The sequence below is a fragment of the Jaculus jaculus genome, chromosome 2, assembly GCF_020740685.1.
Source record: "Jaculus jaculus isolate mJacJac1 chromosome 2, mJacJac1.mat.Y.cur, whole genome shotgun sequence".
NCBI classification, from domain to species: domain Eukaryota; kingdom Metazoa; phylum Chordata; class Mammalia; order Rodentia; family Dipodidae; genus Jaculus; species Jaculus jaculus.
Genome location: NC_059103.1, coordinates 54,199,858 through 54,226,664, shown reverse-complemented (window position 1 = coordinate 54,226,664; position 26,807 = coordinate 54,199,858). Strand labels below are relative to the sequence as shown.

At 44.0% G+C, this 26,807-nt stretch overlaps 1 protein-coding gene across 2 annotated transcripts in view; it reads right to left on the bottom strand.

The window, feature by feature from the left end:
• Positions 1 to 8,344: 8,344 nt before the first annotated feature.
• Positions 8,345 to 26,807, bottom strand: part of Ptch1 (patched 1) — a 72,829-nt gene continuing 54,366 nt past the window's right edge. Inside the window, exons 17-24 of one of the 2 annotated variants that reach the window (XM_004656856.2) lie at positions 25,684 to 25,867; positions 23,327 to 23,607; positions 21,406 to 21,543; positions 18,293 to 18,435; positions 15,111 to 15,210; positions 14,404 to 14,658; positions 11,629 to 12,172; positions 8,345 to 11,159 (exon numbers count right to left, since the gene is read on the bottom strand). In XM_004656856.2, the coding sequence (XP_004656913.1) occupies positions 11,630 to 12,172; positions 14,404 to 14,658; positions 15,111 to 15,210; positions 18,293 to 18,435; positions 21,406 to 21,543; positions 23,327 to 23,607; positions 25,684 to 25,867 (1,644 nt within the window). In that variant the 3' untranslated portion in view covers positions 8,345 to 11,159; position 11,629. Of the gene's footprint in view, positions 12,173 to 14,403; positions 14,659 to 15,110; positions 15,211 to 18,292; positions 18,436 to 21,405; positions 21,544 to 23,326; positions 23,608 to 25,683; positions 25,868 to 26,807 lie in introns of both variants that reach the window. The other variant, XM_045144268.1, reaches the window with a different exon arrangement.

Sequence of the window (26,807 nt, the reverse complement as noted above, 5' to 3'; positions counted from 1 at the left end):
TTTGGACAACTTGTGAGGATTTGGATTATGAATTAGATGTTATGTGTCATGTAGGAATTGTTAATTCCGTGTGATGTCAAAATAGTAAGGTTAAAGTTTTTTTTTTTTTTTTTTTTTTTTTTTTGAGTCAAGCTTATGTAAGATAGCAAGAGAAAGGTTGGGGAGAGAGAGAGAGAGAGAGATGGAATTGGCACGCCCAGACCTCCAGCCCCTGTAATATCACTTCATATACATGTGCCCCCTTGTGCCCATGTGCAACCTTGTATGCTTGCTTTGCCTTGTATGTCTGGCTTATTTGGGACCTGGAGAATTGAACATGGGTCCTTAGGCTTTGTAGGCAAACACCTTAACTGCCAAGCCATCTATGCAGCCCTGTTTTGTCTTTTGAGATACAGTCCTGGAATTTACTAGGTAGACCAAACTGACCTGAAATTTTTGGTGCTCCTCCTACCTCTGTCTCCCGAATTCTGGGATTATAAGCATGGGCCACCTTGTCCAGCTATGACCAGGTGTTTATTTGCCTCTTTGCTTGTTTTTGAGGCAAGGTCTCATACTAGCTGAGGCTATCCTAGAACTCACTTCCTCGTCCAGGCTGGCCTCTAATTCATGGTGATCCTCCTACCTCAGTTTCCCAAATGCTGGGATTATAGATTTCAGCCACCACTTCCAGCTGTGATAAGATTTATTTTTTTGGGGGGGGAGTTTCGAGGTAGGGTGTCACTCTAGTTCAGGCTGACCTGGAATTCACTATGTAGTCTCAGGGTGGCCTCAAACTCATGGAATCCTCCTACCTCTGCCTCTGAGTGCTGGGATTAAAGGTGTGAGCCACCATGCCCATCTGTGATGAGATTTTTAAAAATTCTTCCTGTTTTCCCTTATCTATGGTTTTATTTTCTACTACTACAGTTACTAGTGATTAACTATAATCCAAGAATATTACAAAATTCTAGAAATCAATACTTTATAACTTTTAAGTAATTTTATTATCTCATATATATGTTATATTTATAAAAAAGAGAAAGGACTGGAGAGATGGTGTAGTAGTTAAGGTGCTTGCCTATGAAGCCTACAGACCCAAGTTCACTTCCCCAATACCCATGTAAGCCACATACACAGGGTGGCACATGCATCTGGAGTTCATTTGCAGTGGCTGAAGGCCCTAGTATACCCCTTCTTCTTCTTTTTGATGGGGGTGGGTTTTGAGGTAGGGTTTCACTCTAGCTCAGGCTGACCTGGAATTCACCATGTAGTCTCAGGCTAGCCTCAAACTCATGGCGATCCTCCTACTTTTGCCTCCTGAGTGCTGGGATTAAAGGTGGCTGCCACCACACCTGGCCCTTCTTTTCTTTGTATCTGCCTCTTTTTCTCTGTTTCTATCTCACAATAAATAAATAAATAAATGATTTATTTTTTAAAAGAATGAAAGAAAAAGATTTGCCACTACCCAGTTGTTCCTGGCATTCACTGGGAGACTTGGACCATGTGCCCTGTGGTAAGTGGAGCAAAACACCTTACTAAAAGCACCTGCTGGAAAAATGGCATGATGTCTGGGACATGCATTAAAACTCTCCAGCCAACAACCCCAAACAGGATAGGGACAGACCAAACAGAATTGGGGAAATGTTACCACTGGTCAGGCTGAGTGATGGGTACCTGTATGTTTTTTTTTTTTTTTTATTCTTTTCTGGTTATGCATTAGAAGTTTTTCATAATAAAAAAGGAGTTCAAAGTAATGACTATTAACTGAATACCACATTCACTGTTCCAGATACCATCGTAGCCTCTGGGAATACAGTTGTGAGTACAACAGTAAAAAATAAAAATGAAAACAAATCACCATTTTGGGAGGTTGGAAGATGTCTCGGCAGGTAAAATGTTTGCCGCACAAGCTTGAGGACTGAGTTTGGATTCCCAGCACCCAAATAAACGTGGGGTCTGGTGGCATGTACCTAGATCACAGTGCTGGGGAGGCAGAGACAGGAGGATACCTAGGGTTTTCTAGCTAGCTAGCCTAGCTGACTGGTGGGCTCTAGGTTCAGCAAGACATCCTAGTGGTTAAGGCGTTTGCCTGCAAAACCAAAAGGCCTCGGTTCGAATCTCCAGGACCCACATAAGCCAGATACACAAGGTGGCGCATGCGTCTGGAGTTTGCAGTGGCTAGAGGCTCATTCTCTCTCTCTTTCTGTCTGTCTGCCTGCCTCTTTCTCTCTCTTGCTCTCCGAAATAAATACATTAATTAAATTTAAAAAATTAAAAATATATATATATATGGTGGAAAATGACTGAAGAAAACACCTAATTTCAACCTGTGGCCTCTGTATGCGCGTGCACGTGCACATACGATATACATTCACATCTATATCTGATACATATATATATATATATATATATATATATATATATATATATATATACACATATATATGAACATGCATCACACATGCAAGCACACATATGTACACATGGCCCAAAATCCTTATTAAAGCTATTCTAGTAGGGAGGGTAAGAAAGACAACCGCTGCTGTTATAGTCTGAATGTATAATGATCATCACAGGCTGATGTGTTCAGACACTTGGTCTCCAGCTAGTGGCACTGTTTTGTGACGTTGTAGATCCTTTAAGACAGGGAGCTTGCTGTTGGGAATGAGTCACTGCGGGTGGGCCTGCCCCACTTTCTTTCTCGTCTCTGCTTCCTCATCTGCTCAGATGTGAGTGCGCAGCCTCGTGCTCCTGCTGTCACAGCTGCCCTTTCATTTTCCTCACCTTGACATCGGCCTCTTCCTCGTTTTCTTTCAGTTCCCTCTCACAGGAACTTGCTATTCCTGCTCATTGGAAGTCACTGCTGATATCTCCCTTATTGGGCTCATGAGAGAGATCACCTCTGGCCTGGCACCTAGTCAATAAGAAACAGGAGTTTCATTATCACTGCTACCCAAGATAGGGCCCAACCATCTGCATCTTTTTTTTTTTTATGAATGGATTTCTCTTGGCATTGGTGATGGATTGAATGTCTGACTTGACTAAGAAAAGGAGAGAAGACAATATACCTTCTCAGAGAGGTGGCCTAAGAACAATCAGCCCTTTATGTCTGCAGGTTCACATCCATGAATTCAAGCAAATTTGGATAAATCGTATTTGGAAAAGGAAGTCCATGTGCACTAAACATGTACAGATTTTTTTCTTGTCATTATTTCCTTACCAATACAGCATTCACCATTGCCATAGTGCTTGTTTTGTACTGGGCATTATAAATAATACTTGAGATCAATGATTTGAGATGATCTAAGGAGGATGTGTGTAGGTTATACGCCAGCATTATACCATTTTATATAAAGGACTTGAGTATCTAAGAATGTTGGTAACTGCAGGGCTCCTGGAAAATTCAGAATGTATCAAATACGTCAGGACAGGTCTTTGTATGTATGTGGGTATGTTTGGGCAAGCATGTGTATGTCTGATATATGTTTTACAGGCAAGGTAGGTACCAGCTATGTTCTCAGCAAAAGGAAGAATAATTCATGAATTTAGGCATTCTTTCTTATACTTAGAAAATTCCACCTTAATTGTGTGTGTGCCTTATCATTACAGGCCATTAGAGACCATTAGTAAATGAACTAAGTATGAGATCTCAATCGTGAAATGCAAATCTAGCTTCACATATTAATTGCTTCTAATTAAGGAAGAACATTTTAGCCAATTAGCTTTTGGAATTTAACTGTAATCAGACGAATTCCAAGATTTGCTAATTGCTTTCCCCCGCTGCAACTGTCTACCTTCAGCACAAACGTGCACTGTGTGCACATGATGGTACACATCCACCTGGAGAGGGAAGGCCCCTGTAGTGGTACAGACAGAGGTCCCCTACACCTCTGATGTCAACATATGAAGAAAAGGGAAGGGCTGTGGAGATGGCTCAGTGGGTAGAGCACTTAGTTTGGTTGGGATCAGCAGCACCCAGGTAAATGCTGGGTGGGTGCCAGGGGCTCTCTGGGGCAATTGACAATCCCTGGGTTCAAGCGAGAGACCCAACTTCGGTAAACAAAATGGAGAGTGGTTGAGGAAGACACCCAACATCAATCCGTGGCCTTCACATGCACATACACATGCACCCTACCAGGTGTGCCCACACATGCAAGCATACATACATGTATGCATGCACACATGCAAAAATTGGAAAAATGAGGAAGATAAGCCCAAAAGCATCAGGCTAAACCAAGTTGGCCTTAAGTGCTAAGGGTCTAGGCTAACGTTGGGCAAGTCCTACCACTTCTCATGGTTACAAGATACAAAACATCTCTCAGAGCTTCAATCTTGCATGCCTCATGAGACTTTACCTGCCATGATGCCCTCCGAGCTTTGAGGAAGACCAAAGCATCCCTTGCTAGAAAGGCCAAATACAGCCTCAGTTCAAGTGTGAAGGCTTGCCACTTACTCGTGTACACCATGGCCTCATCTTTGCTCCTATCAACTCCACCTTTTGAGAGCCTTGTTCAGTTTATATGATGCTCTGGTCTTTTCTATAGTGCTGGCTTCATTTTCTGACCATCTGGCCAGGTTCTCTCTGATGGAATCGTTCTTTCTCCATCCACAGTAGACCCCCTCCTGCTTTTCTCCATCCCTGCCTCATCTTGCTTCGCTTCTGGCTGCAAAGAAGCTCTCAACACTAGTCCACCTACCACTGCTGTTGACTGAATTTTGTAATTACAAAAAGGTGAGGCTTTTGGCATCATGGCTTGGGCTTAATGCTGCAATCCTCATTATTATATAATAACTCACCAGTTAGAACTTGCCCACAAATTCTTCCTCCATCTACAGGATTGTTTTTTCTTTGTAAAAATAAAAGATTATTATCCACACCCCCCTTTCCATGAGAATACAAGCTGTTGCCCATCGGGTATAAAGATAGTGTCGTTGAGAGAGGCATTTCCTCTGCTTGTTTTCTTATAAACAACCTATTTGACTTTACTGTTTGATTTGCTGTTAACTTACATCACACTCCTGTACCCTTAGCCTCACACCCCGAGATTTCGGCGGCAGATGAATTAACACTCTCCAGGAAAATGGAAAGTCAAAAGGCCTCACATGCCTTTCCTGAGACACACTGCTCCTTGCTGAGGCCTGACACTGTCTGAGGGTATCTCAGCTGAAAGGATTTGTTACCTTTGCTGCAAGATTGGATCCCTCCAGAGAAGGCATGAATCAACCATGTCGTGCCAACTGCAGTTTGGGTCAATATATTGCTCATTCATACTTTTTGATATCAAAGCTGTGGGTCCCTCTGTTTTCTTGAGTCCTGTCAAGTTCCCGACAGGCCAGAATATCCCTTTGGAGATGTTTATGATGACACTTTAATTTCCTGGTGGGAAAGCTATGCAGAAAATGGGTGTCCAACACATCCTCTGTCATGACAACATGAATGATCAAACAAGATTCATGTTCAAGGCATGTTCTCACCATTTGCAACCTTCAAAGCAATTAAAACTTGGCAAATGCACTTTTCAGATGATTAATAACCCTATTTCCACTCATTTTGGGAGGTCAGTGCCTAGTTATCAACAAGAAACACCTGCTCTAACGTGGCTTTAGCCTGAAATGTGGGGGCATAGAGATTTCAAAAAAAAATAAGGTGCTAAATTTACCTAAGTCATGAATAAATATGGTAGGACAAATTTGCTTAAAAATTTGTTCCAGGGCTGGAGAGATGGCTTAGTGGGAAGGTGCTTGCTTTGTTTATAAGGGACCCGACTTCAACTCCCTAGTACCCACGTAAAGCTGGGTGCACAAAGTGGCGCATGCATCTGGAATTCATTTGCAGTGGCTAGAGGGCCCGCACCTGTTCTCTGTATCTGCCTTTCTCTCTAAAATAAATAAAACATTAAAAAAAAAACCCCAAAATTGTCCCAGGGCTAGGGAGATGACTCAGTGGATAAGGCACAAGCTATGCAAGTGGAGTACCTGAGTATGGTCCCCCCGAACCCGCATAAAGCTGGATGCTACTGCTCTAGTACCTGTAACCCCAGCATGCCTACTGCAAAGGGGAGGTGAAGATAGAAGCCCGTGGGCCAGATAGTTCAGCGAACAATGAGACACTGCCTCAACAAGGTGGAAGGTGAGTGAGGCTCAACATCCAAAACTGTCCACTGTGGCATGCATGTCCCCACACTTACACACATGAACATGCACACATAAAAAAAACTTGTCTCAGGCCAACATGATTAAATGCTGTTAGTTTACTTAGCTACATATATATATATGTATATATATATATATATGTATGTATGTATATATACACATACACACAAACTATATGGTTAGTGTACTGTTATTTGGGTGATACAAAGCATGTCTCAAGTAAAGCTTCTCTCATTTTGAATTCCAATTAATGCAAGCCATATTTTTCAACCTCAATTTTTAGGAGCACATATTCCCCATGACTTCAATGAACCAAATTAGCATTGTACATGCACTTCCCCATAGGCAACTTAAGAATAGCTCTTTGATTTTATCAGGAATTAAGAAGGTGAGGTTGTAAGACAAAACTGTCTTTTTTTTTTCTTGGTAAAGGAAGGAGACCAGTGGATAAAATACTGAATAGCTGGTTCCTTGGTTAATGTACTGCATTACTACAAATGCCTTCGAAGTAGGGCTTTAAGGTTTTCTCCTCATTCTTCTATACAAGGTTGTGGGTCACTTTTGAGATGGGAACTCATTGTTAAGAGACATTAAGGTGGGAGATTGAACTGGGACTCATGCAGGATACACAGTGATAGATGGCTGCTCCCATTTTCTGGCCTCTGTGGCCCAGATCTCCTCACAACCATTGTTCTTGACCTTCAGATGTCTACAAGGGACGTCATTTTTAATTTATAAAGGACATGGGTTTCTGAGGTTTCAAGGGACTTGGTCAACTGGATGCTAGTAAACCCTCCTGGTAGGAAGGGCAGATGCAGGGTCCCCTACCCCCTGCCTGTTGGGTCAGAGGCCCACACCCTCTGCTAAGGTCCTGGTTCACAGCTGTGGCAGAGCACAAGCAAGGGGAATTACTCTGCCTGAACTCCCAGACACAAATGAGAAGTTCACAGGTCTCGACTCTTTCCCACAGAGGAACATGTGTTTTTGTGGAAAGACCACACAGAGGAGCCAGGATCTCCCTGTTGTTTCCAGAATCTGGCCTGCATTGGCTGTACAGCCTGAGTCACATTAAAGAACCATGGCCACATTCGGCTGGAAGGAATTTAGGGATGGCCTCTGCTGGTGCAGAACCACCAGGACTGCTCGTTAAAGCAGATTCCTGGGCCTTGCTCCCAGAGACTGATTTAGTAGGTCTGGAGCAGTGTTGGATTTTGGTTTCTCTAGCAAGCTTCCAAGGCATGCTGAATCATGGACCACACTTGAGTAGCAGTGGCCTAACGCTACCTTGGCATTAAGATGGATTGGCAGGCTTCTTCCTAAAGCCACAGAGTAAATATTTAAGGGTCTGCAGGCCAATCAGTTTCGGGTGCAAACTATACAATTTTGCCATGATAGTGTGAAAGCAGCATGAACATCATGTTTGGAAATGGACATGGTTATCTGCCAAATCTGTACAAAAACAGGAGCCCATGGGCTACAACGGGCTGAGCCCTCCCTCTAGGATTCACATGCTGACAGCACCTTGGGTTTCTGGTCCTTCTCCACCACTCTTTTGTTAGAGCTATAAAATGGAGGTGCTATTTTTGGTCATATTTTACCTCCATGACTACAATAAAATCAATCAGCACTTAGAAAAATCACTTGGTCCTATATTTCAGCTATAGCTTTGATACTTGTATTTACACTGAATTTGGTCTTGCTGGTGTGCCCACTAAGAGGTTGATGGAAAGCAGCTTGGAGGATCACCTAGTGGATGAAATACTTGCCCTGCATTCATGCACTGCAAGCAATATCCATGTGAAAATGCCAGGTGTGGTGGCATGAGCCTATAATCCCACTGTCGGGGAGCTAGAGGTGGGTGGATCCCTAAGGCTCACCGGCTAGGCAGTCTAGGTGAGCTCCAGACCAGTGAGAGTCCATGCCTCAAAGAGAAGGACAAAGTTCTGAGGATGACACTCAAGGCTGTCCTCCAGCCTACATGTGAATATGCATGCACACATACATGCACACCAACTATCCACAGAGACAGATGGGATCATTTGGAAGAGCAATTTAGGAACTTTCTTAGTGATCACAAAATAACACAGAACTGACTCCACAAAGTACCAGGAAAAAGTGAGCAGAAATTTTACAAGATGAAATGAGAATGGATGGCTTTAAACTTTGTGTTTGTTAAAACATTTTAAGGGAAAAAAAATTCTATCAACAAACATAACCAACAAGTTATATTATTTTTATTCATGTTAGAATTTCTATCAGTGTTTGAACATTAATATTTAGAGAGTTTGTACATTTTCACCTTCCAAGGTTTAAAATGAGAACCACACTAGGTCACAAATGGTCACTAATAAACACAATCGAATGAATTGTCCACTCACTTGCACTCTCTTAACACTGTTAAACATTTTCTTTTCTTTGCTGCAATTTACAAGGAAGTGTCCCCACTCATGTCTCAGCAAAGTTCCAGACATTATGGATTCATCACATATAAATTCTTTAAAAATATACTTCTGTCAAAAGACTTGATGACTACTATGTACACTACAAAAATAAATTTTCATATAAATAAATTATATGGCATACTTTTATCTTTGTAATTGAAATGACACAAACTCATTTCCACCCAAACTGGCAGACAAGACCCAGTTTGAATATTTCCTTTAAACTAAAACCTACCATGAGTCCTTAATGTAAATGTTATATACTCTGAACTATTTAACATTAGTAAGCACTCTATACAAATAAAAATTCTGTTCCAAAGTAAAACATAGCTGTAATAGTGTTTCCAATAGAAATAAAATCCCTGCATTTTTTTGTTATAAACTGGCATGACAAATACTGTAGGAAAACATTCTTATGATACAAAATTATAAATATCAGCAAAGATCTTTTTTAAAAAAATTAAAACATCCAAGTGAACAAACAATATAGACAATAAAACTATGAGGGAGGGGGAAGAGATTGACTGACTGAGCAATTCTAGTTTTCTGTTACCTCCAAGTCCCACCATAGCCAATGTGACTCACGGAGAAAGATCTACACTGTACAGAAAGAAATCAAGAAGCTGTACAGGCTCTCTCCTGCCACACAACTTGGCTCAGGAAAGGCACACCAAGAGCCGCAGCGAAGTGGCTTCAGAACTTTGCATCTGTCTCAACCCAGGATGCAAGTACTCTGAACAGAGCAGGTGTTAGGTAGGCAGACTGTGGCTGACAGGCATCAAGACAGTAGAATGGGTGCCCATGGCCCCTGGTATATAAGCATACACACGCCTGGCAGCCACAGGTGGCTTCCAATTAGTACCTTACAGTGTTGGGGATGAGTTTTAGGGTCTGAGGTCACTAAACTGATGGTACTACTGGGGGCCTGTTGCCTTCTTTTTACGATTTCCCACATAGGACAGGAGGGACTAAGAGAGCTGCCAGAGAGCTCCTCACAGTAGCTTAAAGGGCTGTGGCTGCATGGACACTTGTCCCTTTCCTTTGAGGCAAGTCCTCGGTGCTCATTTTGAAGGGGAGCTGGCCAATATTTCCCTGACGTATGCTTGCTGATCTTCGGCTAAATAAGTGAGGAAGTCCAAACCTGAGGGCAAGAGAACAGAATCCAAGCAGAAGGAAATCTCTACAAAGCAAAGCCTGGCTGAGGGACCCACCACCATCTCCGTTCTTCTGTGGTATGTTTGCTTCCAGCATTTTCCTGCTCCTCCACAGATGACACACTGAAAGAACACTAGTGGTGGAGAGGGCAGGGAGACCATGTTTTGATTTGCTTAGGAAGTATGCACCTAACAGGAACATATGGACAGTAATCCTTGGAAGCTCGTATCCTACACAATTTCTGACCCTATCACCATGCAGGAAGCCCTGACCAGTCGTTCAATTTAGGAAGAGAGTGGATTCAAATTGTAGGGCCTAAAACCATCACCTCTTGGCTTCATATGGACTCTGAATGAACTAAGGAGCTTGATCTACCTGCACTAATTAGGGCCTGTGTGTATCTGTGTGTGGGTCATGAGAAGGGCACAGTACTAACTTTTCTAGACTATACTCTCATAGCCCAGCTGGGACTCACCAGCAGACATGTTACCTAATTTCTTTCCTACCACCAATGAAGATGGCTGGCTCCATACACTAAAGTATCAACACCCAAACTATTTACTCTGACACACAAGGGAGGCTGACTGGAAGGCAATCAAGATGTCATGGACATGAAGTCTGGCTTCTCCTAGACTATTTCTAGATAAGGCAAATGTTTAGGGCCATCCCTCACTAGCACACATCCATAAAGATACCTACTTTTCCAGCCTAACTGAGCCAAACTCACTAAGGATTACACACGGTGACGAGAAACAAAAAAGACAAAAAAATAAAAAAGTCACAGTACAGTACGTTGGAAAATCACACATGTGTTTACACACAACTGAAGAGAATTGCTTACAACTACCCCTAGAGAAGCCACCGGGATTAACGTGCTTTCTTCATATCTGCTCATTAAACAAAAACAACAATTATCACGCATAGCGTGTTTGAATGTTATCAGTAACATTTCATACTACCACAGGGTTGTGATATGCAAATTTAAAATATTTTAAACAGAAACCTTTACAAAATAATCCTATTACATAAGCAATATTTGCATAGAATTATACAGGTAAATTATACAATATTTAAGCAGCAGCAACATATGCTGAAAATTTTAAACTAAGTTAAGCTTGTTTGTGGCACAGAGACCAATGTACAAATAGGGAGGAGGCCCCTGCGGCCTGCCCACTCTGGGACAGGAGTGGAGAGACCCTAGGCCATACAACTTTACATCATTCCCTCATATATTACATATGTGTACACCTCTTAAATATTTATAGAAATATTTAACAAAATTATACAATTGGTTACAGTAACAATGAACTGCTCTCCTGGGGCAGAACACCTTTTCTTTAACTCCAAGCAGTTCTCTTCAAGCAGTTCTGGAAAGAGGTGGGGGTGGGGGTTTTCCAATCTTTGGCCTCATTGCTTCAGATTTTAATCACCCTTTAAAAGAAAACAAAGAAACAAACAAAAAAGGAAGTCACTTTATGACTACTCACTGAGCTGTCCATTCATCATCCTCAGTCCCTAACCTATTAGGATGGCTCAACTGAAATGCTTTTTTTTTTTGTTTTGTTTGTTTGTTTGTTTGTTTTCGCCAAATGGGGTACTAAATGCACTTAATATATTTTTAGCTTAGCACATTACTTGCATACCTGTTAGGATGCTACAATAAGCACTGGCAAACAGGCACATGGTGGTTATTAGGGTGCTCAAGAGGTTAATACTGACAGAATAGAAATCCAGTTTGGAACTGGATTAGTGCCCCAAGGATAACAAAGCTTGGACATACTAGCCTCATTTTGAGAAAAAAAAGGTCCCCAGGGGTCCAGTTTGGGATGCACCAGTGCCCAAGGTACTCTGAAAGACTCTGCCTGAGAACCTTCTCTCTCTGGACCCCTCTGGCACACACCTCAGTTGGAGCTGCCTCCCCAGGGCCTTTCCTCACATTCCACGTCCTGTAGCTCTATGACTTCCACCTTCGAGTCCCTCCTTTCGCACCGGACATGAAAAGGCACATGAGGGTCTTCAAATAGCCCATGGTCAGTTTCAGGGTAGCCCTCATAGCCTGGGCAGGGTCCCCCTCGGGGGCTCCGTGCATGGCCAGGAGGGGGGTGCACAGCAACAGTCACTGATGCAGAAGCTGTCACAGTGGTAATGGGCTGGCAGTAGCTGGGCATGGAGCTGCCCATGGCAGTGGATGCTGGGCTCCGAGGGTTGTGAGAACGGACCCCACGGGGACCCGAGCGGTCCCTATTGTTAGGGCCAGAATGCCCTTCAGTAGAAATTTCGAAAGCGTCTCTGCGCGGTCTGTAGGGAGGTGGCCGCAAGCCTTCTCTGGGGGGGTCCCTGCGGGGCTGCTGGCCTTGCCGTCCAGGGTGTAGGGAGCCTGAGTCCAGGTGGGACTGCTGTCGAGGGTTCGAGGAAGGGTGATGCCTTGATTCTGGATGGACCACCTGCAGAGGGTGAGGGTGGGTTAACATAGGAAGGCAGGGCGCTGACCCTAGGCTAGGTAGCCCCAGCCTCCTCCCACCTCCCACCCATAGGAAGCCACAAAAGAAAAACCCATTCTTTTAATAAACTTCAGGATGTGGCAAAGGAATGCTTTATTTGGATTCTGTTTCCAGGCCTGCTCCTGCACAGCTGGCTGGATACATATGGCCACTGCCCACAAATGGAGGGCTGCAGAGCATCCCAGCCACTCTCCGCCCATTATCTGCACCCCACCCCGTTCACTCTAGCCACTCTAGTCCCCATCCTCTGAAACGGCTAAGTGTCCGGCCCTGACCGGCAAGGCAGACCTGCCTATGTGGTCAAATACAGTGGCCTTTAGTTAGAGACATGTAGTTCTTTAGGTTTAAAATGAGTTAACATTCAAAATGCAGCTCCTCAGTCACACCAGCCATGGTTCACATGATTTCTTGCCTCGAGTGGCCGGTGGCTACTGTACTGGAAAGCAGAGAGAACGTTTCCACCATCTCAGAAAGTTCTGTTGGGCAGCGCTGCTCAGTGTGATTTTGAGGAATCTGGTTTCTGGGTCTTTATACAAAGCTCGGAGCAACATAGTGGCCACATCAATCAAAAGGACCGTGACCAACTTCAAAGTCATTCAGCTTGTACCTATTTTTAGGCCCCTGCTGAACAAAACCAGATTCACACTGCAGCTCAGCAGGCATCATCACGGGGGGTGAGAGGAAGACAATTCAGGTTATTTGGTTGGCCCCTCTCTCCTTCACGGAAGGCTGCTCTGGCCCAGGGACTGGAATACACATTTCCTGGAGGAATGGCAGGGCCTCAGCAGAGCAACAGGAGCTTTAGAACCTTCTTGGTCTCCCCCAGGCTTAGTGCCTTGCTTGGGGGAACCGAGGCCACCCTGTGGGACACAGGTGGAAGAAAGGGCTCTCAGGCTCCTTGTGACTGTCCAGAATCACTTAAGGTAAGAACTCAGAACACTTCTAGCCACCTGAGAGCCACAGAAACCATGGGAAAGTTTTCAATAATAATTAAAATAATTTTGTACCATGGCCAATTAACGGTAAGAGATAAATAGGGGGAAAAAAACCCACTTCTGGCAGCAATACCATTCCATTCTTTTCCTTTTTTTTTTCCCCCAGCTTCTTGAGGCAGGGTCTTGCTCTAGCCCAGGCTGACCTGGAATTGACTATGTAGTCTCAGGGTGGCCTCGAACTCACAGCGATCCTCCTACCTCTGCTTCCCTGTGCTGGGATTAAAGGCTTGCACCACCACGCCCAGCATTCCCTTTCTTTTCTTTTCTTTTTTTTTGGTTTTCTAAGGTAGGGTCTCACTCTAGCTCAGGCTGACCCGGAATTCACTATGTATTCTCAGCGTGGCCTCGAACTCTCAGCGATCCTCCTACCTCTGCCTCCAGAGTGTTGGGATTAAAGGCGTGCGCCACCACGCCCGGTTACGCCCTTTCTTTTTAAAAAAAAACATTTTATTTATTTTGTTCAAGGTAGGATCTTGTTCCAGTCCAGGCTAACCTCGAACTCATGGTAATCCTCCTACTTCTGCCTCCTGAGTTCTGGGATTAAAGGCATGCGCCACCACACCTGACTTATTTTATTTTTGTTTATTTGAGAGAAAGAAAGAGGCAGATAAAGAGAGAGTGAATGGGCATGCCAGGGCTTTTAGACAACGCAAACAAACTCCAGAGGAAGGTGCCACCTTCTGTATCTGGCTTATGTGAGTACTGGAGAATTGAACCTCGGTCCTTAGCCTTCACAGGCAAGTGCCTTAACCACTAAGCCATCTCTCCAGCCCCCATTCCATTTCCTAAAGTATCATGCTAAAATGATATGTAGGTTACAAATGAATGGGAAAAAAGAGCAAAGCATCATTTCTCTCTGGCCCTAAAGATCAAAATGTACTTTGAACAAAATATAATGCTAGTTTGTTGGAGAGGGAACAGGACTGGAGATCAGCCCCAGTTCTGAGCCCCTTAAGCGTCTTAGTGCTTACCACTAAGTGACACTCCCAGCCTGACAACGCTGCTTGCTGCATTAACCCCCAAGAACAAGCAAATGTACAGTCTCCAGTGATCTGACCTGGCAGACATTCTCTTTGCACCCGTGTCTGATTTGCTGCTTGGAGCAGTCAGGGACCTCCCCTAACTCTCCTGGTTTACTGCCATGGGTGAGGAAGACCCGCCCCACCCCAGGTGACTCACAGTGGACCTGGCGAAGACAGGGTTTTCTGTGGCTTCCACGATCACTTGGTGGGCAGGGCCTCTTGCACCCTGCTGTGCTTCGTACTGCCGCAGCTCCTCACTGATGCCTGACACAGTTGTTTGAGAGCTGTATTCTGAGTCAGAGGAATCAGACCCATTGTTCGTGTGACCAGGGGGCACCGCAAACCGGACAACATTTGGGGGCGGCTCAGGCGAAGGGGTGGGCAGCCGGTTCAGGCCATTGGCTGGAGACACCTGTGTAAGAAGATTCCAAATTAATTATTATCTTTCTATCTGTGGGCCAGTCTCAAAGTAGGTCTCTGTCTTCAGACGTGGAACCCCATATACCAAACTGTAGTTGCCTCCCTCCTCCCTGCCAGCTAAAAGACCTCAAGATCCTCGGGTAAAAGCAGTGCTCTCCATCTTAACACTGGACAGGTAAGACTTACATACACCCTTTGCTTCTGTGAAGCCTACCTACTCATCTGATGACACAGGCTGTCAATCAATTGGTTTAAAACAAAGAAAGCCCTACATTCCTCAAGCTGTTGAACACAAGAGGAAAAGAGCCATCCTCAGATGTTCACTGAAAAAGCAAACACTCAGCAAATGTGAACATACTCAATATCTAAATGAAGAGTGGCACTGGGGAAAAACGCATGCATGTGGCCTGTGGACTGGACATTATGCTCAGCGTCATCACTGACCTCAGGACATGGTCCGAAGAAAGATAACAGGACAGGAAGCAAAACCAGTCCATTGAGAACTCCCAGGATGGTGAGAATCGCCAGGACAGCAAAGAAATACCTGGAAGACAAAAAAAGAAAGAGGCTTCCGTGTGACAAAGAAAATCATGCCACTCTCCAAGAGTACAAACATTGCAGTAGGTCAATGCCACAGATCAGCAAACCCTGCACAGATAGGCAGGTATCACACCACAGTTCAAGTTTAGCATGATCAGCTTTTGGTTGCTGTTTTGCTTTTAACCTTATGACTTTGAGGACTACATTCCACAACCCAAAGTGTTAGCTCAAGAAGGGAAGAAAAAAAAATGAGTTTGTTAATTTGCTGAAATCTCATGGCATGTAATGTTATTTATGAATGTGTTACACCAACACAAAAATATGGACTGAGAACTGAATGGCCGAGCAAACTGAAAGCACAAATACAATGGCGAGGGGCCCCGTTCATGAAAACCCAGCAGAAGCAAACAAATGAAGTGAAGGGTGTAGAATTTAAACAATTTGGCCCAGGAGGAAAAGCAGCCCCCACTGTTGCAGGCAGCTAATCCACTGTGAAATGCCCCTGCCTCTTACGGCAGAATCTCTAATTAAGTCTCCGGCATATCAGGTAAAGCTTTCCCTGGGCTTTCATTAATCACAACTTTCTGCCTAGAATTCTGTGAGTTCCAGTTTTACCAAATAGCTCCAATTGCAACCTTTTTAGAACACAGGAACCAGCTTTCTGCAAAGAGAACGCTGCCCATTCTGTGAGAGCGGGGGCATTGTGCTGGGCGAGGGCGCTCCACAATGGCAGGGCCGCTCTGCAGGCCAATCTTTTGTTGAACAATTTAGCATCTTTGAATACTCTTGTTTTGCGTCAGCCAATTCAAACATAAAGGCCGGAGCACCATGGCAGAAGAGGAGAGTGAACAAGAAGTTCTGCTTTCCCACCATTGAGGAGGGCTAAGGTCTGGGATCCTTCAGGACTATCAAGGTAAACCTGTCAGCCAGGGACCGCCTGTGGCCAGCACTCGTCACAGCTGGAGGATGTGCACGCCACGCAGTGATGTATTTCTGGAACTAATGATTTCTAGGGCTTTGATGGAAGTGGGCTGGGATGGAGGAGAGAGGCTTGGGATGTTCTGGAAAGAAGGAGGGCAAGATATCTATCTGTTAATGGTCCCTTAGCTCATAAAAGGGAACAGGCACCCAAGCCTGCCATGTCTATATATATTTGGGCATTAGATGAAAGGAGAGAGAATCCCTATAAAAATACAAATACCTCACAGCTATTGTAAACACTAGAAACTTCTAAGCTGCATTAGTACAAAACCAAGCAGCCGACGTCTTGCTCTAATGTAAACTGCTAGAACTTTAGGCAGAGGCATATATCAGCAGCAGGCATTAAGATATTTGCATCCCATCCATTTAACTGTAGCATAAACAGACCAATTAGATTTCTGACGGCTTCATGTATACAGTGTCTGCTCATTTTTTCAACCCCAGGGAGCCTTTATCCATCCCATTTTAGAAAATGGGAAACCCTTCTAAGTGCTTGAAACAGGAACCCAGATTTCTCTGGAAGGGAACAAGCAGATGTGTCTGGGTAGAGGATGAGACAGCTGGGTTCTTTACTTCAGTACCCTTTGCTAAGCAGTTCTGAGCTAACCCCCAAGATTACAAGCACACCTAGCACCTCTCCTGGCTGTGAATGGCATGAGGGAACTTGCCCTACTCATAGGCCATCAGCCACACAGAAGGGCACAGGTGCCATGTAACTTGCTGTTAGGCAAACTTGCGAGACGGCATTAATCTTGTGTTGAGTGAGGAAGTGCTCATGCAAAAGAGAATCAATTTGACAGTGGGCTTCTATGCCGAAAAAACTAATGTCTAAGTATGTTCTGAGGAAATGAGAGTCAACATCAAATCAACAGTTTAAAACAAAAGAAGCCCAAACCTTTATTTAAATTTACCTGTCTCACTGCTGTCTGAAAAACAAGAACCTGTTATCAACAGCAAACCAGTGTGCCTACATGGCCCTCACCTGACAGCTGCCTGGAAATGCACATTTTGTGCTCCCCCACATCCCATCTGCATTTAAATTGCTTCAGATGATCTACAAGCATATGGCATGATATGCAGGACTGTTCCACACTACAGCAGATATCCCACACCTCCTCGCCTATTCTAGCCCCACACATACTGAGCAAACCAGGCCTCTCAATCCCAGGATACTCAAATGCCCAATGTACTGTGCTACAAAACTCATCAATGGACTCTTTTTCTTCTTCCCTTTCTTTTTCATGAGAGGGGTACTGAGAATTGAATCCAAGGCCTCATGCACTCTAGGCAAGTACTCTACTACTGAGCTAATTCCTAATCTCATAGATCTTTTTTCCCTTCCCAACAAACTTTGCTAAAATGTCTACCTAAAATCTTTTTATTTGAAAATAAAAACGTTCCCTACCCTGCAATGTGTGTGTGTGTGTGCACGCATGTGTGCACACAAGGTGCACGTGAAAAGCCGAAAGAATCAGGAGCTCAAGGCCAGTAGGTTACAGAGCGATCTTGTCTCAAAAACTACCACTAAAAGGAGGGAAAACAAAAAGGTTTTGCGGGCTGTGGCTCAGATGGTAGAGTGCTTGCCTAGTTTGTACAAAGCCCTGGGTTGGATTCTCAACCTAGCTAGCTGCCTTCCTGGGTTCAATTCCCCAGCCACTAGGGTAAAGTTTGATGGGCATACTTTTGCAGTAGCAAAAACCACCACCATCACCAACACATACATACCCCTGTCTCACACAAATAAATAAAAGTTGTAGTAATATGGTAAATTAAAGAAAACCATTTTCTAGGACATCAATACTTGAGATAGTAGGTGATTCTTTAGTTTCAAGCCATGGAGTTCCTAGCCTTTGACCCTTTCTTTACCTTAAGTCTTCAAAATTATTCCCAAAATGGCTCTCAGAGAGAGAGGGAGGAAGATAGGGAGAAAGGAAGAGAGGGGAAGAGAGAGAGAGAGAGAGAGCTCTTTTTTTTTTTTAAAGATAAAAGAAAGTCAAGTCACAATGGCTGCCATCTATCAGGTACAGGAGGAAAGAAGCAATGAAGATGGCATGAGCTAGTACCTGTGATTTTTAAAACTAGCCTGTTCTCATACTTTTACTTACCTGACAATGAAATCAAATTCAGACCCTGCGAGCATCAGGACTCCTAGTAGAGTGGACACAGCACCATCCAGAACTGGAGCAAACATGTGTTCGAGGGCAAGCACGGCCCTGCGGTTCTTATCACCGATGGCTGTCAGAAAGGCCTGGGCAACAAGAGATCACATGGGTCAGATGAGCACACCTCCAGGCTGCACGCAGGAAGCAGCTGGCTTTGTTGGAGATGTAGGAAGCTGCTTCCACCAACTTCTCCAGAACAAAGAAGACTACATACTGCTTAGATCTTACTGTGTAGCCCCTGTTTAATTGGGCTAATTAAATCTAGTTTTACAAGAGGGGCTGGGGAGATGGCTTAGCAGTTGAGGCACTTGCCTACAAAACTAGAGGACCCAGGTTCAATTCCCCAGGACCCATGTAAGCCAGGTACACAAGGTGGGGCATGAGTCTGGAGTTCATTTGCAGTAGCTGGAGGCCCTGGCATGGCCATTCTCTTTCTCTCTCTCTCAAACACATAAGTAAAAATTTTTAAAAATACAAATGTTTGCACCTTTCATTGCTACTCACCCCTGAGCATCCCTCATTCCTTGGTGGTTTCTCACCTTACTGATGACAAGTGTCTCTAGTTAGGAAGTCTCTCAGACTAATGTTTTAGATGGTTAAGATCTGGTACTCAAGGGCAATTGGGTGTTCTGAATATCTATTTCCTCATGGTTACAATGAAGTGAGAATTTCTGTCACCGTCTCAAGGTATGTGTGGTATACCTGAGTACCATAAAGTTATCTTAAGGAAATCCATTGAGGTCTGGTCTAACTCTACTTGGACATGCTGCTGCCTCCTTTTGCATTCTGAAGGCTCTTCCAGGTCAAGAATGCTGTTGATGCTCAATGGGAACTTGGATGATGAGCTTCAATCTGCTGTGTGTGAGGAGGGTGACTTCCCAAGAGCTATGTGAATGTGGATCAGTGACTACTGGTCCCTGCCTGATTCTGGGCTACTCTGGGATATGCGAGGCATGAGGAGAAGCTAGGAGCTGCAGTGAGTGTTCCTACCCCTTATTTGCACCGTGCAGACAGAAAGGGACCTTTTCATTGCAGAGGAAGAGACAGAAGTATACACAGATGTGCCAGGAGTTTTCATTATTTTCTCTAATATGGATTCTACTCTTTCTGAGAGTTGAGAAAGACCCTGGGGTCAATATAGTGCTCTTTGGTTCTTGGATAGAAAGCAGTTGTGTTGAGCTGTGGTATATTTGGATCATGATACCCTAAGTTGTCTAGTCCATCAGACACACCTTACACACTACAGAAATTCAGCAAGCCAACAGGAATCACCTGCTTCTTAAAAGACTCCAAGGAAGAATCATCATCTTGACTAAGTTTATTTGTAATTAAAAAAAAACTGAGGAATAACTTCCTACTTTATTTTGACCTGTGTATGTATAATATAGGTATTATACATACATACATACATACATACATACATACACACACACACACACACACGTAGAATAGACCAGAAAGTGATGTCAGATGTCTTCCTCTATTGCTCTCCACTTGTTTACTGAGGCAGAGCCTCTCACTTGAACCCACAGCTTGTTAATTTGGGTAGCCTAGCTGGCCAGCTTGCCCCAGGAATCCATGTGCCCCTTTATCAAGTGCTAAGATTACAAGAGGGCCACCTTGCCCACTTGACATTTACATGGTTGCTAGGGATCCCAACTTAGGTGCTCACACTTTTGCAGCAAGAATTATATCCACTGAACCATCCTCACAGCCCCTAACTTCCTACATCAATTTCAAAAATGGGATAAGAACACTGAGCCTTGTGTATGGAGAGTGCTTCTGGAACACCCTTGGAGGTGGTACACCATAGGTGAAAACTCCACTTTGTATTTCCATTGTAAAACATCTGTTTTACAATGTTGACTACCAAAAGGGATATAGGAACATTTCTATTCACATCAGAATAAAATTAGTTATAGATGCTTAAGTACATAGCATATAATTTGTTCTTCTGTTTTTTTTTTTTTTTTTTTTTTTTAAGAAATGAGATTAGAATTGTTTTCTAAGCTCTAGGCTGGCAGATTCTCCTTTAAAAAACAAAACAAAAAAACTCTTGTAGCTACATGAAAAATAATAACAAATTGGAAGGCTAAAAAGCTAGGGTTTTGCTTCAAATTATTAGAGCCCTATTAAGACATTTCCAAATATTGAAGTTTACAAACTCTGAGCTGCACAGTAACAATTCTAAGAGAATTCACAAGGCACACACCATGGGCTATGCCCATAGAACAGGACTGGGTGATTACAATCTAGCTTGGGCATTCATTCTAAGCTCTGGCATTTACTCAGTCAGTCTGTATTTACTGAATGTCTACGGTAACCCGAGACAGACACTCAGGCTGGAAGCACAGCTGCAGACGGAATACAATTTGTTCTCTGCTAGGTTTTTGAGTACTTTTCTTGTCAGAGTACGTGGATGGCGCATCACTTAGATTCGAGAGGTTTAATTTCCTCCATGTATGCATTCATAAAGCAAGGAAGCATGGAAAAAGAGAGGGCCAAGTTTCTGGTGGAAGCAACCCTAATTCTCTTGCTTTCTGATCCCAAGGATGTATGCAGAGGCTGGGAGGTCCACAGAACTGGGTGGGCTAACGTAGGAGAGCCGGCTCTTCAGGCCTGAGCACCTGAGCCTTCACTCACCAGCCTGAGGGTGTTTCCAAGGCTGCCAGCTCACCTCACCCTCAATTATGCTATCCCCACCAGGCTTATGAGGGTGGTCTCATTTTATCTTCACTTGATAACTGCACTTAACATTGTGTAGATACATGCCCATACACATATGTCCTGGGACACAGGTGACAACTTCAGGACCTGGGGTGCCACCAGTTACCAATCAACATTATATGTGTAGAATCTTTCCCAGGCCTGTCTACCACTGTCTTGGCATGCAGTAATTTCCACCATCCCATGCCGGGTCCTTGGACTCCCCCAAGAGGGAGAAAATTCCAAACACCTTTCAGCCCTCCTAGGGAACTCCTGTGTGGGAAACAAAAGAGCTACAGGAAACGTTGCCCTTTTTTTTGGCTGATTTATGCATAAAGTATCTCCCGTACCAAAGCCACGTGCACGGTAAACTCTACTCCGATGCCGACGGATGCAATCAGGATGACCACAGGCACAGCGCTCAGCTTGATCCCAATAAGGCCCATCATGCCGAAGAGCTCGACAGTCATCAGAGCCAGCACCATCACCTTGGAGAAAGCACAGTGACGAGTGAGCGGGCATGTGGTTTCAAGAGCAGAGAGACATCTGGCCCCCTAAACACCACAAGCACAACTCCTTTACTTTCCCCCTCAACTTGCTGTTGGAAAAGAGACTTTGAGACAAACAGTATTTAAGGAGGACTTGCTTGAAGGCAAAGTTTAATAAACAACAACAACAAAAAAGAAAATAGTCTATGCCATTGGAACAAGTACTTAGAACTATACAGTCATGGACTCATCACTTGGCTATGAATTTTATACTCAGATGGCCTTTTGTGTTGGTTGGAGGGTTCATAAAGCTACAAATGAAAATACTTAAGGAAAAATTACATCTGTAACTAAGTACAGAGTTATTTCTTGTCATTATTCCCTAACCTAAACCATAGCATTTATATCGTGTTAGGTATTACAAGTCACCTAGAGACAGGCCCAAGTATACAACAGGATGTATGCAGGTCACATGTCAATACTATGACACTTTATATGAAGGACTTGAACACTGGGGGATTTGGTATCTATGGAGGTCCTGGAGCCTATACCTAGGACAACTAAGGTAGGAAACAAGGTCTTTCCTTCTACTTTGATAAGGTATCCGTAATTACTTCAACTACTGAGCTGACACTTTAGAAAGCAGGCAGGACAATAAAGAAAGGTTTCTGCAGGTAAAAGGAGTTGTGTTTTTGATGGAGAGCCCACAGACCAAGTAACGGCTTGGAAGCAGGCTGACGGAAAGGCTGTCGTTGTCAGCGAATACACGTCAGGTTACAAGGCTGCTGCGTTCGGAAGACACGAGGATGGAGAAGGGGTTCACAAAACAGGCCCTTATGTCAAGAAAAAGCTTCCTAACATTAGCCTTTCTTCTTCCTTGCAAATATTTATAGTAGAATGCACAGAAAATCTGTGAGGTAGATTTTGGAGTTTCTTGGGCAAATAGGGAGAAAATATAAACATCCTCCCATACTTAACCCACACGGAAGAATGGATGAAATGATCTTCTTTCTTGGGGGAGGGGGCACTGGGTGCTGTAGAGGTCAGGGAAGAATTATGAAAGATGGACGGCATCCATGGCTTAAGTGCTGTGTGGACCCTTGCAGACTAAACATTTACCTTTAGCATACCTGCTGTTGCCCAGACTTATGGTGTAGAAGCAAAACCTGGCCTCTGTTTTTATAATTTTGGCATTTTATAGGCTTGTACAGCAGTTCATGGAGTTTAAATGCTGTGGTGGTTTTATTACACTCTGCATGAGAGTCACTTCAAATCTGTGTCACTGGGAGAAAAGATGCCCCAAGCAGGTTTTTCATCTCCCCAGGTGCTGAACACACATGACATACAAAAGCACGTACCTCTGCCTGACTTCTCTACATACACTTCCATGTTAAATGTATTCCATGTTAAATATAGAAAAGAACCTTCTATGTATTACTAGGTCTGGGATGAGGTCATACAATGATACTTTGGAATTAAAAAAAGAAAATTGTTCATTGAATGTTTTTATTTAATGCTCATAGCTATTATAAAGTGTGTTTACAAAGTCCATTATCTTGTGCAAGCCTGTTTAAATGCTGCAGAAGGGACACAGATTACACTCATTAACGGTTCCACCTTCACCATGAACTTCACCACCTTGAGTAGAATAAATATATTATGGATGATGCAATCTATACCCTCCGTCCTTCAAAGGCCCAGACATAAACACAACTTCCCGGCTGCAGAAAGAGCTATGCTGAAAGGAATTTGACTTCCACAAAGACCCTTAGAATAAACTTACAATGATCCCGGCCGTCCAGGGGTTCAGCAGGAAGACCGCACACACGAGAAACGTGCAGGCCAGCACCACACTGATGGCCAGCAGAAGCCAGTGCCGCAGGCTGATGTACTGCTCCCAGAAGAGGAAGGGGTAGCCGTTGGGGTAGCTGGAGAGCCCCAGGCTTGTGTAGTTACTGCAGATGGTTCTGACTTTTTCAATGGCTTCCACAAAGTCTGAGGTGTCTCGCAAGCCGTTGAGGTAGAAAGGGAACTGAACATACTCGATGGGCTCTGCAGCTGGGACTGGACAGAAGATACAGGTTAAGTGGGGGTGGGGGGGGGGGCTCAGTGAAGTGCCTCCTGCCCTAGCATCACAGCCACAAAACACTTCCTGGGTACTGAAGAGACCCTCCCTAGCCAGTTTGAGGATTATTCTTCCAACACAAAAAAGACAAAAATGTCTATTTTTGGCTATTTAAAAATTTCTGTTTATTTTTATTTGAGAGCAACAGAGAGAGAAAGAGGTAGAGAGAGAGAGACAGAGAGAGAGAGAATGGGCACACCAGGGCCGCCAGCCACTGTAAACGAATTCCAGATGCATGTGCCACCTTGTGCATCCAGCTTACATGGGTACTGGGGAATCGAGCCTTGAACCAGGGTCCTTAGGCTCCACAGGCAAGCGCTTAACCACTAAGCTATCTCTCCAGCCCTGCTTTTGGCTTTTACAATGTCCACAGTTGGTTTAAAACTTGTAAGTAACAATCTTTTGGCTTTTAAAAATTTTTTTTGTGTGAGGAGGTCAGAAGACAGCTTCAAGTTTGATCCTCTCCTACCTTATCTGAGATAAGATTGTTTTTGCAACTGGGAAGGCCTTACTATCCGAGAGCTCTGGCATTTTCCTAACTCTACCTCACATTTCCATAGGCATGCTGGGACCACTGCATATAAGGCTTTTTACATACATGCTAGGTATCTTTTATCACTGAGCCATCCTCCCAGCCCCATCCTTTTTGTGGGAGGTGGGACAGGCAAGGGCCTCTGTGATCTGTGCGATTTTTAAAAAATTATTTATTTATTTATTTGCAAGCAGAGAGATAAAGATGGGGGGGGGGAGAGAATGAGCACACCAAGTCCTCTAGCTGCTGCAAACAAAGTCCAGATGCACCTTGTGCATCTGGCTTTATGTGGGTCCTGAGGAATCGAACCTAGGTCCTTTGGCTTTTCAGGCAAGTGCCTTAGCCACTAAGTCATCGCTCCAGCCTCTGGGATTTTTTTAACCTTTGATTTTATTCTTTCAGAAGCAACTACTGTTTGTGGGACGTATAAACATCCTAAGACTTACTTGTTGGAAATACTTTTGTGCTCTGACACATATGAAGATAATATATTTAAATTGTTTCCCTTGACTATTTATGAGAGAGACCCAAATATCTCCAGAGGCCTGCTTTGCTGAGAAAAACCTCACTTTCTTATCCTTTTAGTGCTCTACAACTTAAATCTTCCTTGCTTTTCTAATGTGATGCTTAAGTCTTCAGCAAGAGAGGAAGAAATCCTCACACAACAAGCATTTAGTTATTGCCAGTTGTGTGTTCCACACCCTTTGGGGTCATTCAGTTGACTTGCTAAACATGATTTGCCCCATTATAATCTCAACTATAAATTTTCATTAAGACAAGCCTTGGCTGCTTGCCACTAGGCTCCAGGGCTTAGACACAGGGAAACACAACCCGCTGGCTGCACAGCCCTACTTACACAGGGACCCGTCTTCTTTCTCGGGTCTTCTCTTGGACCAATATCCAAAAGTACAAACTGCCACTAATATGTCTAACGTAAATGCAAATGAACTCCACAAGAACCACCTTTCAAACTTTAGGCTGAGGGGTGAAAGGCAGAGGAGGACACTGTTGTAGACAGACTTTTCTTTTCCAGTTTAAACAGCTTTGACAGAGTACAGGTGCTTGGTGGCTTACAGGAATGACCCAACGTGCCAAGAATCCCTTCAACGCCAGAGTTGACAAAGTTAAGATAAACATACAATCCCCAGCGATAAAATTTTGCAATAGTAAAACAACACTCAACGTGGAGGCATCCCTAGTTTTCACATGGAGCAGCTGGCATTTCAAGAAAAATGCCTAAAGAGCGCCCAGAGTAAAGCTACAAAAGGAGATTACAAACTCTTCTCAAAGTGAGAGCGTGTGGGGCTGTATTCCATTACACATCCTCATCTGTCTCCCAGAGTTTTAAACTAAAAGAAATATATTGTTCTATTTACACTTTTGAACCCTGGGTAGTGTCAACGGACGAGGTTGTAGCTGAGCTTGGGGAGCAGGAAAAGGCGCCTTGTAAGCTCTCAGGCTCCTTGGCCTTGGTGCTACTTACTTCTCAGCCTCGTTTCTGGCATGTAGTCGGCTTTGTCGTGGACCCATTCTGGTCTGTGGGGCCGGATGTTGGCCTGGGAGGCAGCATAAGCAACGGGGTCGTTACTGACCCAAGCCGTCAGGTAGATGTAGAAGGCACTGGGATTAATGATACCATCTGCGCCCACCAGGCGCTGTTTAGTCAACTACAAAATGGGAAGAACAGAGGTTGTTCAGGATGGGGTGTGGGGTAAACACACTTCTGCTGGGAGAACAAGGCTTTATACCCGCATTTCAACAAACAACAGAAAACCCATGACTTCAAAGTGTCACAAGTCCCAAGAGAACACTTTTTATTTCCGTCAAAATGCACTTATCAGGGCATGCAATCACTAGTGTGTTGATGACAAACACACAGTTCTACAGATGGCCAGGGAATTGGCTGAACCAATTAAACCTGAATGCTAAAAGACTGTCTGCAGCCAAGGCTGGGGAACGGACAATCTGGAGAAACATATTTACAGGAGGGGCTGGGGGAAAACCTGGCAAGAATCCCCATCCACGTCTGTGTGCAGTTAACCTCTGTTGTTAACACTGAAGGAAATGCCACCCAGTAAATGGAGGAGAGCTATAAAAATAAAACAACATCTGTGTAAATTTTGCTAACACTAGCCTCCTATGACCTGCATATTCAAAAAATGCCCATCGCCAGAAAGTAGAGGAGACTTAATGCAAAGCCAGGAGGACCCTTCTGGGTAATCTTATTTCTGAGTGGTCAGACTCAGTGGCCAAATCTCCTCCTTCTACCATTTTGTGGGCTGTCCTTAGGTCAAAGACACTGTGAGACTGAGAATGGGTATGCATATGATAGATACATCAAAAAAATTTCCTGTTTACTTTAGATCCAGGCCTCATTCCAACACTTTGGATCTTTGTTAGCAAAATGAAAAACACCAGTGACAGCAGCTCACAGAGAAAGAGTGGAAGAAGAAAGAGAGTAGAAGAGGGAGAGAAGTACAGACTTCAGGGATCTGGATTCAATTAATCCATAGGCTACATAACAACTCTATGTCTTCAAACTGTCTCTAGAATTACATAGGACAGCTCATGGCCTCTATGCATGCAACCCTCTTGTCTCCCTTCCAG